The sequence below is a fragment of the Strigops habroptila genome, chromosome 17 (assembly GCF_004027225.2).
Source record: "Strigops habroptila isolate Jane chromosome 17, bStrHab1.2.pri, whole genome shotgun sequence".
NCBI lineage: Eukaryota > Metazoa > Chordata > Aves > Psittaciformes > Psittacidae > Strigops > Strigops habroptila.
In genome coordinates this window covers 171,687-187,723 of record NC_044293.2, presented here as the reverse complement: position 1 = coordinate 187,723, position 16,037 = coordinate 171,687, and the positions used below count along the sequence as shown (strand labels likewise).

The window sequence follows — 16,037 nt, the reverse complement described above, 5'->3', positions numbered from 1 at the left end:
CTTTACGTGAGGCAGAATGAGTGAAAGTAGCATACATGAGAATGAAAACATCAGGCACATGGTATCAGTTCCCTCCCAAGCAGGTTCTGCATCTGAAATGAGGTTCAGTTGTTCTGATAACACAAGTCATTTAAAAAAAAGAAATTTATTTCTCAAAACATTGTCTTTAATGGGATGTGATGCTACAGATTGGCACAGGACGCGGGCACCACGTCTTGTTTAAGCTGGGCTTTGTGACAATGAAGATGCAGCATAGGCAGGAGCCTTCTGTGCTGGCAGGATCTGCCTCAGTGTAGCTTAAGACCAGAAATTGATGCCCAGGTCCATGCTGCCTCTCCATCACAGGGGGTTGGATCTGCTGTGACAACCCTGAGAGAGCTGCTGTCAGTGGCAGTGCTGCACGGTGGCCAGGCACAAAACACATCCGAACTTTGCACAGCAGCACTGACAAAGCTGCAGCTTCCTACAGTCCACCATCCCGCAACAGTCAGAGCTTGCTTTCTTCCCTGCTCCTCTCCTGATCATCTTTTTTTCTTCTTTTCCCCCAATTCAGTTCTAAATTGACGTCTGAAAGACAGCATAGAAGTCAGAAGGCAGCAGCCTTTAGAAAGGTAACGAACACTGCCTCACCCCCCAGGACAAGTAAGACAGTGCGCAGCTTTAGAACAGCAGCTCTGGTTTTGCTCTCGGAGCGGTAGCAGCCTCTCCAGGTAGCCAACACAGATTTGTAACATACTAGAGGTGCCAGCAGGCAAGTACACAGGTCTGGAAGGCGAGGCAGGCACCTGCCTCCACAGCCACTGCCGTGCTTCACCCCATGCCAAGCTGACACTGCTCCGGGATAAGAGCGACAGTCTGCCTGCGCTGAGCGCTGCGTGGCGTGACCCATGCAGCGAGACCCCTTCTAACACTTGCTGCCGCCGCAGAGCCCACTCCATGAGCAGCCTGTGTGGATGGAGGCAGCAAACCCCATGCTCTGCAGTGGTCTGTGCTGCCCTGAAGCTCACCTGGACTGCCACCTCCTGCCATGATTCCACACGCGCCCGAAGGAAGGGAGCCAGCCGTCGCCAGTCTGAGAGGTATGGTCAAAGTTGGCACCCACACGCTCGGGGGGCAGCTTCTTCAGCTTCTGCTTCTCTTCTAGAAAAGTATTTCATGCAGTGAGTTTTTTGGTCAAATTGCTTTTGGTTCTTTAGTGTGGAAACTTTAACGTGAGGTTAACTAAAACAAGCACAAGCTGCTCACTTTGTTTGAGAAATTCCTCATATGAAGGTCCAATTAGTTGTTTGCTTCCATCCTCTTCCTCCTCCTCCTCCATTAGCCACGGAGGTTTTGCGCCTAGAAGTCACAGAGAAAATGTATTTAGCTACTGTAGTTATCCTAAACTTGCAATGGGGAGAAGCATCCTCCTTTCCCTCATCCCTGCAGCTTGCCCCACCCAGCAAGCAGTGAAGGACAAGTAACCCTGGGGCTTTGCTCTGCTGGGCAGTGGCGGAGCATACCCCAAACCGTACGTTCTACACAGTGCCAACTGAGTTTTTGAAATACCGAACCTTTTTCTTCTCCGCTAGCATGTCACTTATCAGCAAAGGCACGAGCACCTCCTGCTTGTGCCGTGGCTGCTTCAAAGTAACTCTGAGTTACCCCTGTGACGCTGACAAGCCAAGAGCTTTCAGCAGGGCACCAGCCGAGCGAGTTGCAGGCGTGAGTACCTGTGTGAACGTTCCCTTTCCCTTCTGTATCCTGTCAACAGAAACAGAAAACAGTGAAGAGAAACTGATGCTTTTAAGAGTGTTCCTAAACAGACCAGTATTGAACAGTACTGTGTGTGTTCCCTTCCAGGGTCAGGTTCTGTTGCAGGAAGATAGGGGGAGGCTCTCCTTTGCTTTCTTTAGGAGCATTCGTTTTTTCAGGGTGTGTTATAGAACGTTTGCTTAATGAAACACGAGTTAATGCTGGATGAGTGAAACCCTCAGCTCCTTGCTCGCCTGAACCTGCACAGCTGTGTTTTTCAGTGATAGAGATCGCAACCCCTTGTTTTCCTTTGTAACACTCTCTGTAACCCTCTGGTTAAACTGAAGTTGTGCTCATTAGCCTGTCACCCCTACCTGGTGGCCGATGAAGGTCAAAGCCTGGCTGGGCTCCATCCAGTTTAAGTCAGGTCCTGTCTGCATCCTGCTCGGACCAGGCTGCTCTGCATCATGAGAGGTGTCCCTGGAACACAGAGGCAGCCTGAGAGGCGAGTGACGGCCGCAGCCAGGCGGGCAATGACTGTCCAGAGGCTTCTGGAGCAGAGTTTGTGTCTGTGTTTGGAAAGTTTTGCAGCAAGAAGGGAAAGGAGAAGTGTTCTAGGGGTACCATAGTGTTAATCACTGTGCTTGTTCTTTGTGGCCGTCGGTGCTTATACATGTGTGGAGGGGAGACGAATCTCTGTGGTGCTTACTATAGATAAAAGTTTGTGAAGGATCTGAGCAAGCTTGAGATCCTGCTGATGACGGCAGCAGTGAGCGAGCAATGCCGCTGCTGTGGCAGGGCCATGGCTCAAGCAAGGTACGTGGGAGGGAAGTGGTTCTCACCTCTCAGGTGCTGCTGGGGGGCCATAGGGGGCAGGTCCTGCGCGAGGCTCTGGCTCTGTTTGGAGCTGAGTGCGATTCAGGAAAAAGGAACACTATTCCTGGTGCTGAGTAGAGGCCCCCCCCTCGACCCCCTCCCATTTCCACCCCCCGAGTGCGCCCGGTTCCGGCGGGGGTGCGTGTCCCGGTGCCCGGTCCCACCGGGGCGCAGCCAGGGCAGGATACGGCTCACCGACCTGCAGGGCGGCCCACACCGTCTCCCGCTGCCTGCGCTCGGCCTCCCGGATGTCAGCTGCAATCTGCGGGGAGAGAGCGGGTGAGGCGAGGCAGGCGCGGGGGCTCGGTTAGGGCCGGGGCCGGTCCAGAGGGTACCTGACGGATGCGCTCCTCCTCCCGCCGCTGGTGCGCGGCCACCGCCCGCTCCAGCGCCCGCGCATAGCGCTCGTACTCCTCGGCCGGCACCACGCACTGCTCCCGCAGCGCCGCCTCTGCCCGGTGCTCCCGCCAGAACCGCGCCGTCTCCCGGCGGTGCTCGGGCCTGCGCGACCCGGTCAGCGCCGCCCGCACGCCCGCTCCCGCCCCCCCCCCCCGCCCCGCCGCCGCTCACCCGGCCAGGTGCTGGAGGAGCGCGGCCCGCGGCAGCGCCAGCGGCCCCCGCCGCCCGTCCCGCCGCACGCCGCGCCCGCAGCACGGGCACCAGACGCGCCGGTCGTGCTCCGCCGGGTCGTAGCGCCGCACGGCCGCGCCGCCATCGCCCTCCTCCCCGCCCGCTGCCGCCGCCCGCGCCGCTGCCACCTCCTCCTGCAGCCGGCCCAGCGCCTCCCGCAGCCGCCGCCGGTGCGCGGCGCTGTACAGGTGCCGGCGGCCGGAGAAGGAGGAGCGGCGGCACAGCGCGCAGTAGTGCACCGCCATGGTGGCACCGGCGCTCGCACTGCGCAGGCGCGGGCGTGGTGTGCGTGTCCGGGTGCCCCGGTCCTGTCCGGAACCTCCCCTGGCTTCAGGCCTCTTCAATGTTTTAGTGTGGGCACCCATAGTTCGTGCATAGATGTGCTCTGGAGCCGCTTCCTACATCTCCGAAACGCGCTGACCCCTCACCAAACCGCCTTGTGACACCGTCTGTCGTGTACCATCAGTTGGTGCCTTTGCTTTCCTACCCGTCCGCACCTCTAAGGGCAACTGAAGTGTTTGGGGTTTGTATTTAGTAAGGGCAGGGGATACTCATGGTCTAGGGGAGGTTTAGGCTGGATATTAGGGAAAATTTCTTCCCTGAAATGGAAGCCAAGCACTGGAACAGGCTGCCCAGGGCAGTGGTGGGATCACTGTCCCTGGAAGGGTTCAGAAAACCCTAAAATGAGGCCCTTAGTGACATGGTTTAGTGGTGGCCTTGGCAATTTTGGGGTAGAAGTTGGACTTGCTGAACCTGAAAGTCTTTTCCAACCTGGTTAATTCTATGGTTCTAGCCTGGCCTGGTGGAAGGAGAGCATCAAACTGCAGCCGCAAGGTTACCTTGGTGCTGCCATCCAGGGCAGACAGACAGACAACCTGCGCAGTCACATGTGGGACTGACAGCCATCCTGCACTCCTGCAGTGGCTCAGGTGTCATTAGCACCCAGCAGTGCAGAGCCACCCTGCATGGTGGTTTGTGTGCTGCTCAGGGAAGGAGCTGCCACCCTAGTGTGTGCATTTAGACTCGATCAAATCCCTTTTAGTGTGTCTGTTCCTTCATGCTCCTGTGGGCGCACGGATGAAAGGAGCCAACCTCCAGCCCAGCAGTGCTGTGGATCCCTGCTTGCTGGGTTTGCAGTGGGGCAGGCAAGCGCACTGGCTTGGAATAACATCTGTATGGTAGGGACTCCCCCCACCCAGCCAGCTAATGCATTCTGTGCCTCTGACCTGAGGCGCTTTGCTAAGGCACATATCAACCTCTTCCTGCAGCTCGGTTCTCTGCACTGCTGGAACATTGCAAGAGGCAGCAGTGCGCATGGAGGACTTTGTGTTAGAGTCACAGTGGGTGCCACATGTCAGAATACCTCTGCAACTCGAGATGTGTGTGGCTGGCAGAAACTCACCTTAATGAAGGAAACTAAGTATTGGCCATCTTTGTTCTCCCCCCCTTCTAAATTTGAGTCCTTATGTCACAATGCTCATAATTTCCACACGTGGGTCTTGGGAAGCTGCCTGTGGCAGCACCTCAGAAAATAAGCTTGGGTTGAAAACACATGGCACATCTTTCAGAAGCAGGGAGCCGGAAGGAATCATAGACCAAACAAAGAGCTCATCAGGTCTGCAAAAGAGAGAGTGAGAAGTTAAGATAGGTACTTGAGGCATAAAAACTGCTCAGGCACTGGTGATGCAGCTGCAGTCCTGTCCTGTATTAAACTGCTAGCTATTGCAGGTGCTGAGATGACGGCTCTGTGTTTGAATGCAGCCTGGTTGGCTTGTCTCGCTATGTTGGGTTCTTGGCCAGCCCTGCTTGTGGAGCATCTCTACAGGGATCTCCAAGTGTCTGGTGTCATCTCCCAGACTAGCGTCCCGCAGTGCTGGTGGCTGCGCAGTCGTTTGGGTGTGCTCCCATTGCGGGAATCTCGTAAAGCCTGATGCGCTCTGCAGTTTGCAGGGCTCCTGCCCTTGGAAACGTACCTGGATTGCTCATGCTTCGGCGCACCAGGTCGAGAGCCTCTTTAGTCAGGGCCTGTGCTTCCTCCTGAAACTTTCTGTGTCCTCCTGGGGTCAGTTTCCACAGGCAGGACTTGTGGTTTCCCTTGGCACATGCGAAGCTGGTGCTTTTCTTGAAGCAGCTGCTGAAGCACAGGTTGTGCCGGATCGTGCTTTTCCAGCCCTCTGGGGCCGTTTGAAAAAATGGGAAGTGCTGCCTGTGGAGAGAAAAGATTTGTCCTGGGCTGAAGCCCTCAGGTTCTGTGATAAATAACAGAATACATGGAGGGAAGGAGAGGAGGGTCCTCCCCAAGCCCTGTGCTGGGAGGCTGGCTGGTGCACTCATGCACTGCGTTTTTCTAAGGAGACACAAAACTGAAATCCCAGCTCTGGAGACATGGGTTTGGGTGTTGCCAAATAGGGGAGGCAGTTTTCTCAGCGGCGTCTTGAGCTGAAGGCAGAGCTAAGACCCAAATGTGAGTCCTGGCTGCCACATTCCTCCTCCCCAGTGGAAGATCAGAGACTCCTGTACCCCTCACAATCCCTCTTCCCCTTATTCTGCACTAGGAGCCGGGAGAAGAGTGGGTACCGTGTGAAGTGGTAGATCTGCTGTACAGTCAGACTGCCACCTGTGCTGTTGCACAGGGCGAGGCTGATGAGGATGCAGTAATTAAGGGGGGGACGGGGCCAGCCTCCCTCAATTTTGGCACTCATCTGCCTGGGGCACTTTAGCTTCATGCTCTGAGGACTGAGGACTGTGGATTTCCAAGGCACCAGCATCATCCTGACTTCGGGACTTTTCGGCATCTCCTGAGGAACTGGGATGTCCACACATGAAGTAACTTCATCCTCCGTAAGCTGGGGAGAGGAAGGAGAAAAAGAACATGGATTTATTAGCCCTGGGTGGAATGAGGGACAGGGATAAGCTGCTTTGTTCTGGGGCAGGGTGGGTCTGAGATAGAGCTTATGGAAAGCTCATACACTTTAAATTTCAGCCTCTGTCCCTGCACTTTGCACTCTGAGCCTGTTTGTCAGGCGGACTCCATGCATCGACTGACTGCGGCTGGAACGGAAGCTGCTGAGCCCGCTCGTTGCTGCTTGCCCGAGCAGCTCCCTTCTGTGTACCTTTCCAGCCTTACTGGAGGATGACAGCACATCCTCCTTGGAGCAGTCCAAGTTGGAGCAGTAGTCGTCCCAGGATGTGTTTGGAGAGGAGGTTTCTGTGGCACCAGCAACTGAGGCCACCAGGCTTTCGGATCTGGTCGGGTCTGCTCCAGGACTCCCAGGGAGGGGACAGGCCAGGCTGGGGTTTACCCACATCCACAGATGGGGCTGAACACCCTGTCCTAAAAGGAGAAGGAGATGGGTCACCCCACCAGTTCTGCCTGAGGAGTATTTCTAGACCTGCTGTCCACAGGCAGCCTGGGGAAGCTCTAATGTAATGCAAATCCCAAGGCAAAGGTCCCCAGTTGCCTTCTAATCCCTCTAAATAGTGTTTTCTTTCCTGTTTTGTGTACAGAGTGCATGCCTGCGTGTTCTTGCACTGCTGCGGCCAGCCCAAACAACGGTGCTCAGCTCTGAACTTTTAGCTTCTCTTTCCCCTGTGAAGCCAGAAAAGTGCAACTCACCCCCCTCACCCTCTTTCCAAGTTTATCTACCCAAAAGGCTGCATTTGGAGGGCACAGCTGTAATTATATCCATGTCCTTACCTTGCAGAAACTCTTCAGTGCTGGTGAGTTTGAGCTCCTCTGCCATATCCCAGTCCTCAAGGCCATGTTGTAAATGCAGGCTTTCCCAAAATGACTTGTTTTGGAAGCTCAAGTACATTTTCTTGTACTTTCTTGTACCCAAAGGTACCTCTGGGTGCTGAGTGCAGCAGGACCTGCGAGGGGGGCACAAAGGATCCCGTGAGCTTAAAGTGCTCTGGAAGCTGGCTCAGTGTTATACATGTTTTAAAAAGGATATCACACAGGTGGGTGAAGGGTTGGTCTCTGTTTCACACTTCTAAATACCTATTAAAGCCCCTTCCAGTGAGTCAATGATCCATACTGGTGGAATAAGGGAGTTGATTGAGAGTGGGATAGATGACACCATGCAGGCTCTGTTTTCTGCCTATTTACTTTGCTATAGCCTCGATAGATCAGCCACTCCTGTGCTCGCTAGGCTAATGTTTCATTTCTTTCTGCCTCTGATGATAAGATCACAGTGTTACCTACACTCTGCAATGAACTTTCCTGGTCCGAGAACTCAAATGTCTCTGGAAGCAGGATGGATCTCTGAGGGATACACAGAGTGCTCGGGTACCGGGAGCTCCGTCACCCTGCTTGCCCGGGAGTACCGGGTTTTAAGACTGGAAAGTCCTTTAGGTCAGCCCAGGAAAAACACCAAGGGGGGATACCACAGTTGAGTCAAGGAGCCAGGTTGAGTAGATACTGGGTGTGCTTTCAGTCTCTTAAAAACTTTGTGTGCACCTCCCTGAATTGCTTTTGTTTCTTCAACCACATCTTTCACACACTGCCCCTGCCTAATCCATCCCAGGTATGACGAAGGAAGCGATGTAATTTGTGCTATTAAAGGGTGCTTGTCATACATCCTCATCCTTCTAGCCCACTCACCGTCACTCCTCTGCTCAGGGGGGATGTGGGAGGCGGGTGGCATGGGTGGAAACAGAGTAGCTACACACCAAAATCCAAGCCTTGGCTTCGTACCAGCAGGCAATTAGATTTCAGACTCTCTACATATGTTGACTGTTTTGTAGGAGGATGCAGGTTATGCTGAGGAGTACAGCAGGGACTTGCTGCCAGTCTGTAGCAGGGAGTTGAACAGAAAGAGGCAGTGTTGTCAATTGCTGGAAAAGATTGTGCTGTAACGTTAGTGCTGTGATGTTGGGAGAATCTCAGCTTAAAAGTGAATTCCCTGACCCTTGCACCAAAGGTTTGGCTTGGAGATGTTTGGGTTATTTCTCTGTAAGGAAAGAAAAGGGTGAGATGCTTCTCCCTACTGCAGGCTTTCTCTGCAGTGCTTTAGGCCAGATGTCCCTGTCCTGTTTGCTGTCACTGCTCACCCTTTGAGTGTTTGCATCTTTTGGGACAGGCTGTTAAAAAATGAGTCAAACACCAAACCAAGCTTTTCTTGACAAGGTAACTTTCAAAGGGCAGAGGGGAATCTGGCATGCTCAGCTTTGCCTCTTCAGTAAAAGCAGCTATGATAGTTTGTGCTACACTGAGGTTTGCTTAGTCCTTGTTAGGCGCTCCATGATTATCAAGTCAGTATGGCGTGAGATGCAAAAGGCTCTGGTCACATTGCTTTTCCCCCACCTCGTGTGACAAAGTTCAGTTGTTTACAGAGATGACGATGTGCTCCCTCCTGGTCAGATGCCTCAGGTTTGAGCAGGACCTGCTTGCTGGCTGCTTTCCTCAAAAACCCAGTCCAAACCCTTTCCCCTTCCTGAAACTGGAGCCTGGTGTTTGACTTGGGATGTGTTGCAAACAATCCAGCTACTACAGTTTAATAATTTACCACGTATCACTGGACCTGTCGCACCACAAAGTTGCTTTCCCCTTTCTATCTGGGGCGAAACTCTCACGCAGTGGTGTAGGTATCAGCTGAGGCAGAGTAATTCATTAAGCCTGTGGTTATGTACGTGCACCCTGAATTGATGCCTCACCTACCCACATAACCTTTGGTACTTCGACAGTAAATGCACACAAGAGTGCTGGGCTGGGCGCAGCTATGTCCATCATCTCGGCACAACGTGAGTATTTTGGGGGGGCTAAAGAAGTCTGGCGAGAGCTGGATCTTGCATGCGGGTGAAGTGTCTTGCCCTGCTTGCTCTTCAGCCAGTGTGGCTTTGGAAAAGCAAGCGGGGCAACACACTGATGTGAATAAAAGGCAGAATAATATTTGGGGATGGAACTCGTCCGTGGGAAGGACGCTGTTCCCTGTGCTGCTTTGTAGGAGCTGCCCTGGCAGAGCTGGAGGGGGACAACCAGGGCATGTGGCTTGGCCACAAGAGGCCGTGTGAGCTGGTGTTTTGCACATTGGATTCACCTGTAGCTGCTCCGGAGTTAAGTGGGGGCTCCCCCGCAAAAGCTCCTGCGGAGCAATAAAGGAGATGAGAAACAGCTGCAGGCAGCAGCTTTAAGAGCTGCCTTTCTCCCATCTTCCCCCAGGTTTTAGTGTCCTCAGAGAAGGCTGTAGCTCTCTGTGGAGCTGGTAAGTAAAGCAAGGGGTAGGCTGTAACATAATGTAATACAGTGCTCTGCCTTGAGAAGCCCTGAGCAGTTGTACTTACACCCTCCCAAAATGAGGTGTGAAAAGAGCCTGCTGATATTTCCTGCCTGGGCTGCAGAGATGGAAAGCATTCCCCCATGTACTAATGTTTACTTCTCACTGGTAAAGATTTGAGGTGCTGCTGTAACACAAACAGGTAAAGCAGGGAAATGAGCCCTGTGGTCTGCTGCTCTGTGCAATGGAGCAAAACTGGAAACAGAGGTGCTGGTTTCCAGCTTAAAGTATAAGAATGTTTTAAATATGTACAGTTGCAAACACAGACCTTTCCCTTAAGTCCAGGAAAAGGCTAAAAGGCCTTAATCTCGCCTTTGGCCATTCAGTTGCTGAATCCCAATCCCAATCAGTTTGTATACTGTGTATTCTGGGTGTAAGCATCTTAACCCCTGAGCTCTGCTTTCCCAGGGAGAGGGATCTTGATCAGACTGATAGAGGCAATTTGTGGCAAACAAAACCTACGACTGCTGATTCCTTGTGCCACACAGAAGCTCATGATTGCATCCTAAAACTGTCTCATTTTTGGTCCCCCTTTAGCTTCGGAAAGTGAGACAGAAGTCAGAAGAGAACCTGCTGACATGTGCAGAAGGCCAAAGTCACCAGCATCTCTATCTGCATCATGAATGGAGCTGAAAAGGTAGAGAGGTGACAAGCTGGAGGCGTCTTGGCTCAGGACATCTGGATTCTTCAAAGCCAGCTCTTTTCAGGTGAGTGTTACCCACACGGAAGCCAACTCGTGGTATATTTTTGCTGAAAACCAGTCTCACCTACTCTCACACACCTTGTAACCAGCAGAACTACAGGGAAGCTTTGTAAGGATGAAGGTTGGGGTCAGGAGACAGTTCTCTTTCCTTGTTGATTCCCATCTTCTGGTGCTTTAGATTAAGACTTGTTTGCAAATCAAGAGAAAAGACATTTCAGATTCCAGGCATAACTGCGAGTGTGCTCGGTTGCTTCTCAGGGTGTCTGACTTCTGCACGTGCATGTGAGGTGTAGGTAGATGTCTTCGGCCAGGCTAGCTTTATGTGAACGTTCTGTCTTCTGCAAGTCAGAGAAACTGGATTAGCTCCCGTCTCTGAAAATGTTGGATGCAAGCTCACTCTCTCCCCTAAAGGTAGGGGAGGTCTATAACTTCACTTCCAACTCAGGGTTCTTATTGAAGACTGACTCGAATGGCTCTTGTATTCCACAGCCCCTGAAAGCTTTGAATCTGTACAGAGAGACATCTACTTGTCCTTGGTGATATGAGGGTATTGCTGTTGTCTTGGCTTTGCCCAGCTGATGGTGTTCGTATAGAGGGAAGCTCAGTGGATTTGAGCTTCCCTTGTGGGCTTGTGGATACTGGTTGTGACAATCAGCTGTGGGGGTTTTGTGTGCGTGTGTGTGTGTATATATATTTTCCCCTGTGGTAGAACAGAGATTAATTTCCAATTAAGTAGTTGTTTCTTTTCCCCATCTTCCTAGCATGGGGTGTACGGTAGATGCCTGGCTTGTCCTGGCACAGTGTCACTCCTGCTGTGTTGGTATTGCTTCAGTTCCCCGTGCTGCAGCAAGTGGCTGATGCTGTGACTGTAATATAGAAAAAGCTCCCAGGATATGCATGGGCCGGGGTTAAAACCAGTCCATTCTGTTACAGAGAGGCAGTGGCGACAGTACGGATGGGCAAGCAGAGAGGGAGTGTGAGGCAGAGAGAAAGTTGTTGAGAGATGGTTACTCCACCAGCACTGGAGCAGGGCCAGTGTCAGGGTGCCTGGTTAATCCTGCAGATGCCTGGTGTGTCTCTGTTGGTACTGTAAGGTAGATGCTGCTGCTGCTGTAGGCTGTTTGTGGCTTCCTCAGGATGTAAGAACTCAACAGATGTACTTGGTGAGCATCACAGCCTTTTCTATTAGCTGTATTCTAGTCTCTCTGAACAGATACGCTATTTTTTGGTGGGGGAAAGGCAGCCTCTTACCCCCCACATCCTCAGAGTCTGTGAAGTTGCAGTTAAAGAGCTGAACTCAGGTCTCTGCCCCTCCTCCCTGATTTTTAAAACCACTTCAAAGGTGAGCTGGCGGACGATTGAAGCGACCGGTTCTGCCGGGCTCGCTGCCGCTCACCTTTCGTGCCGCTCCCCCGCGGAACAAAGCGCGGCGCTTCCCTTTGATTTCCTCCTTTGAAAGCCAGAGGGGACAGAGGCTGAAACGCTCAGCAACTTTTTTGGTGACTGCTCCTGTACCTTCCTGAAGTGCTGGGGGGATCAGGACAGGGCTTCAGAGAGGAGACCTCGCTTGCAGCTCAATTAGCTGTTGGCAAAGGCTGGCTGATGGGATGCTTCATCCTCCTGGCTGTCACAGCCAGTTTGGAGGGCAAGGTAACGTGCAGCAAGGGCAGAAAGTTGCCACAGAGCATCTTGGAGTCAGTGGCTTGGACCGATGCATGCGGGGGACCGGCCCGGCTGCCCCTCGCTGACCAGTGCTTCCTGCTCATCTGCTGCCCAAGGGAGGGCTCTGCCCTCTTCTCCATTTTGTGTGCTTTCTGCCAAGAAGAGGGCACACGGCAGAGCTAGAGTGGAGCACGTGCTGCCAGTCTCTTCCCAGGTGGGAAGGGGAAAACCAGTGAGTAGTGTGCTGCAGCCAGTGCCCAAGGCATGGTCTGCTCGCTGTCACTGCAAGGGATGCTTCTCCAGGGCAGGATGGAGGGCAGGGTAGGAGAGCAGGGCTTGTCTCTGTGATGTGAGTTTCCAGACCTCCTTCTGTGCCATGGTGGCTGGGGATGTTTGCAAAGCTTTAACACATAAGATTGTCATTTGCAAGCAGGCAAATGACACCTCACAGGACATCCCTGCAGCATGCGAGGGTGGCTAAGACCACCTAGTACTGAATCAGCAACCCCACCTAAGTGTGCAGAGCTCTCTTATCAAAATGCCAGCTGAGCTTGTCTCCTCTCAGCTCGTGAGGTGACAGGACCGTGGCTTGAGGCAGTGCAGCTGCATGGCCAGTACATGCAGTGTGTAGTGGGAAGTGATGCAGGTCATGGCTGTGATGTCAGGAGCAGTGGGATGCTGACTCGGTGCAGGGAGCAGCAGTAATAAAGCAGTAGGAACTGGTTGTGTTGAAGGAAGTACCAGATGACAGACTTGGGTTCAGGTTAATAAATCTGATCTCTGTAATTCTTGTGAGACTCCTCATGTTTTATGGCCGGTGTCACTTTCGTACGTGTTGCAGAGCTGCAGAATCAAGAGGAAACCTCCTGCTGATGCTAGTTCAGAGCCAGGCTGGATGCCTGTACATGGCTTCTTAGGGGACAGTGCTGAAAACCTAAATACATCAGTGTGTGTGTGTTCAGCACTCAGCCCTGGGTGCAAGAACTGATGCTGAAATCGCATTTAGCTGCTTATAGCGATCCATGTAACAGGACATGTGCCTTTGCATAAGACCACTCTGTGGTTCAGCCTCGCTCATGCTGCTCGTGGAGAGTAACTGAGACGAGGAGGACCAAGTCGTGGAATGTTTAGTCTAAAAAACCAAACCTTTTCATTTTACTGCAGGTGGAACAGGGATGTTGTATCTTTAAGGCACCCCCTCCTCATTCCCCAAATACCTCAAGGCCTCGGAGTGATTCTGGAGGAGAGGATCAGTGCAGGAGTTTAAGGCATCCTTCCCTGCCCTGCTGCACTGCTCACTTACTGCTCCAAAGACTGTGCTTTGCCGTTGCCATGGAAACCATTAGTTGCTAAGCAACTGGAGCATCATCTGCACTGAGCCCTCGCATCTAATTATCCCATCACAGTGGCTGAGAGGGGCTGGGGGGGGATTAACTCCTCTACCATGGCAGATCCATTGACAACACTTTAGTCACATTTAAAGGGACATCGTCTCCCTTCTACCACACTTGGCCACGCTCTCTTGCTTGCACAGCTACTTGTTTTTCCGGCATCGTTGGACAATTAGAAGGGATGTGGGTTTCTGCGAGCAGCAGGGATGTCCTCTGTGCTTGTGGTGTGCTTGCTGTCCATGCACAGAGCTCTGCTGGGAGCTCTTGCTGTTGAAGTTACACACGATGCACATAGCTCTATGTTTGGATCATGCAGTCCTTCGATGACTCTGGGCCATACTTTTAGTCCTTCATGTATCTCCTTCGTGTTGCAATTGCTTTGATGCTGCCTGTATGTTACTGTCTCTGTCCCAAGAGCCTGATGTCATGTCTGCTCTGTGAAGTAGTGATAATTGTTCAGAACTCCGCAATGGGGAGAGGTGGGCAGCTTGCTGTCTTCAGTCTGTCTGCAAGCTAAAGCAAACACTGTGTGTATCTTGATACTCAGTATCACCTTACTGTGTTGCAGAGAGGGCTGGGGACTGTCTTCGAGGAGCACTGAAAGTCTGAGGTTTGAAGTAAGCACTAAGGAAAATCTCATTCCTGGACCTCTGTGAGTGGACAAAGCCACCCCCTGACTGGTGAATTTTGCACATTCAGATAAAATAGTCGGTCTGAGAGCTGATTCTGATCTTGAGTTTGCAAATCCAAGGTCAATGTTCTGCAGCTGTCTCCCTGCTGTGACAGATTGCATCTGAATGAGGTTGCAGGACTTGTGAGTACAGTGGCAGCAGTTTGAGTTACCTTTAGACCTGAGCTTCATGAAAGCCTGACTGCACCAAGGTTCTTGCTTGAGTAAATGATACCAGCTCCTCGCCTGCTCCTACCTGGCTGGATAGGGAAGAATTTCTCAGTTTTCACCTTCTCCCAGGAAGTGGATGCTTTGTGATTTACTGAGGTGATTTCTAGGTGGCTGGATCCATGAGAACGGGGAGGTTGGTTAGAAAGTTTTCCCATTTTTTTACTGCATAGGTCTGTGAACCAGCTGAGTGTTACTGCACAGCTCCCTACCAGTGTTTGCTGCACCTTTGATAGGTAGTAAGATAGAGCTGGTTCAACAGGAGGGTGGCACATCCTGGCCTTTGAAAGCAAGAGAATCCCTAATACCTCTCTGAATTGCCTTTGTTTCTCTGTCCACCCTTGAATTGCACAGTCTTCTGGTGCAGCCAAAGCCTGCAGGCACTCTGCAGCCCTGGCAATATGTTGTGCCAACCTGTGCTTCCACCCCTCTACATTGGCATGGGACCGAGGCACGTGGCTCTCCGAGGAATGAGTAACGGGGCTAGGTGTGTGATGGAGTAGCTGGGGAAGATGGAGCAGGTGCTCTGACCTTGCTCTCCAGGTAGATGAATGATGATGATGATGATTAGAGCTCTTGTAATGATCTCGGGGAGGGGCAAGTGGAGGAGAGGGACATATTTTGTCATGAAAACAGGAAATGTAATTAAAGGCCACATGTTAATTAAGAGCTGGAGGGGAGAAATAGATGGATTTCTGACTGAAGTGTCATTGGCATTGGTAGTTGGGCACTTTGAAAAACACTAATAGGCAAGGAGGAAAGGCTTTGGAGGAGAAGCAGGGAAGATGCAAGTATTGCACAGCAGCTCCTGCAGCTTGGAGCGGGATGTACAGTGTAAAGGCTTTGTTTTCCCCAGCCGAGGTTGGGAAACCGGAAAGAAGAGCAGTATCCACAACCTGTTGTGTTTGGTTCTTTGGGGTAAATTGGCTGTGTTGAGACAAAGGGAGATGGTCCTGGCCTGATGACCCACGTGTGCTTCTCCATGGCCTGCATGGTTGCCTCCCTGTTCCCTGCATGGGGATTTTCAGTCCCTAAAGTGTCAGACCAGTGCACTCGTCCTCTTAGAAGAAGCAGATGTGAGAGAGTTCCTGAGTTTCTGCTGCCCTGTCAGCAGTGGGGGTCTCAGCCAAGCACAAGTGTAGTGCAGCTCCTGAGATGGGAAATGAGAACATCTCATAGGTCTGTGCAGATGAGGGCAGCTGAAACCTGCCCCTCTGGAAACGTGTGGGATGGCGAATCAGGCGCGGGGCCTTGGTGATTTCAGATGCTCTAATAAGGAATTTAATGCTGGCTTTGTTCTCACGGGGCAGGAGTCAATGAGATGACAGCTCTGCTGCTCTGTCAGGCTGGTGAATGGCAGGGCAGTTATAACGGGAGGATCTCGTAGGTTTGGATCTCAGACTCTTTTGCTGTGTAACACAGATGTGTGGAAGAGCATTGGGAAATATCTGCCCTGATTGTAGCAGGGCATTATTGTGTCTAACATGGGGATCCTGCTCTCCTTCAGCTGTGCCTGTACCCCATTACCATGGCTCTGGAGAAGGGAAAGGGAGCTGAAGCACTGTATGGGAGCCGGGCTGGAAATGAATAGAGGGGGGTGAGTGTAGGGCAGTTGGATGTACTTGCTCACATGAAGGTACTGCAAAATCTGAATGTATCCTTGGGAAAAGAGGGTAGTGGTGGTGGTCTGCGTGCATATGATGCTGTTTGGGGGAGCAGAGGATGACTGCTTCTTTGCGAAAGTGAGAAGGTTGTCTGCACACAGATATTAAGGGGGCTGTTCAAAATGTAGTTTGCCATGTGTTGGGAGCTCGCAGGGATCAGGGAAAGCAAATGTGCAAAGCCTCTGACTCACGGGTGAGGTCCCA

General features: G+C 52.2%; 2 protein-coding genes across 3 annotated transcripts; both read right to left on the bottom strand.

The window, feature by feature from the left end:
* Window positions 1–126: 126 nt before the first annotated feature.
* CCDC84 (coiled-coil domain containing 84) lies at window positions 127–3,514 on the bottom strand. 2 transcript variants are annotated; one of them, XM_030505611.1, is made up of 9 exons: window positions 3,181–3,504; window positions 2,946–3,111; window positions 2,810–2,872; window positions 2,577–2,641; window positions 2,109–2,214; window positions 1,713–1,743; window positions 1,246–1,338; window positions 1,008–1,140; window positions 127–567 (listed from the first exon to the last, which is right to left on the bottom strand). In XM_030505611.1, exons 1-9 carry the CDS (start codon window positions 3,483–3,485, stop codon window positions 522–524), a joined length of 1,008 nt encoding a protein of 335 aa, XP_030361471.1. In that variant the 5' UTR covers window positions 3,486–3,504; the 3' UTR covers window positions 127–521. The 2 variants fall into 2 exon arrangements, 1 of the variants encoding a protein (XP_030361471.1); XR_003994291.1 differs by having other exon boundaries at window positions 1,246–1,743; window positions 2,799–2,872; window positions 2,946–3,514.
* Window positions 3,515–4,781: 1,267 nt separating this feature from the next.
* On the bottom strand, window positions 4,782–7,055 carry FOXR1 (forkhead box R1). Its single transcript, XM_030505223.1, has 5 exons — window positions 6,938–7,055; window positions 6,354–6,574; window positions 5,818–6,086; window positions 5,214–5,446; window positions 4,782–4,857 (listed from the first exon to the last, which is right to left on the bottom strand). The coding sequence occupies exons 1-5, from the start codon at window positions 7,053–7,055 to the stop codon at window positions 4,829–4,831; spliced, it is 870 nt and encodes a 289-aa protein (XP_030361083.1). The 3' UTR covers window positions 4,782–4,828.
* Between the last annotated feature and the right edge of the window lie 8,982 nt (window positions 7,056–16,037).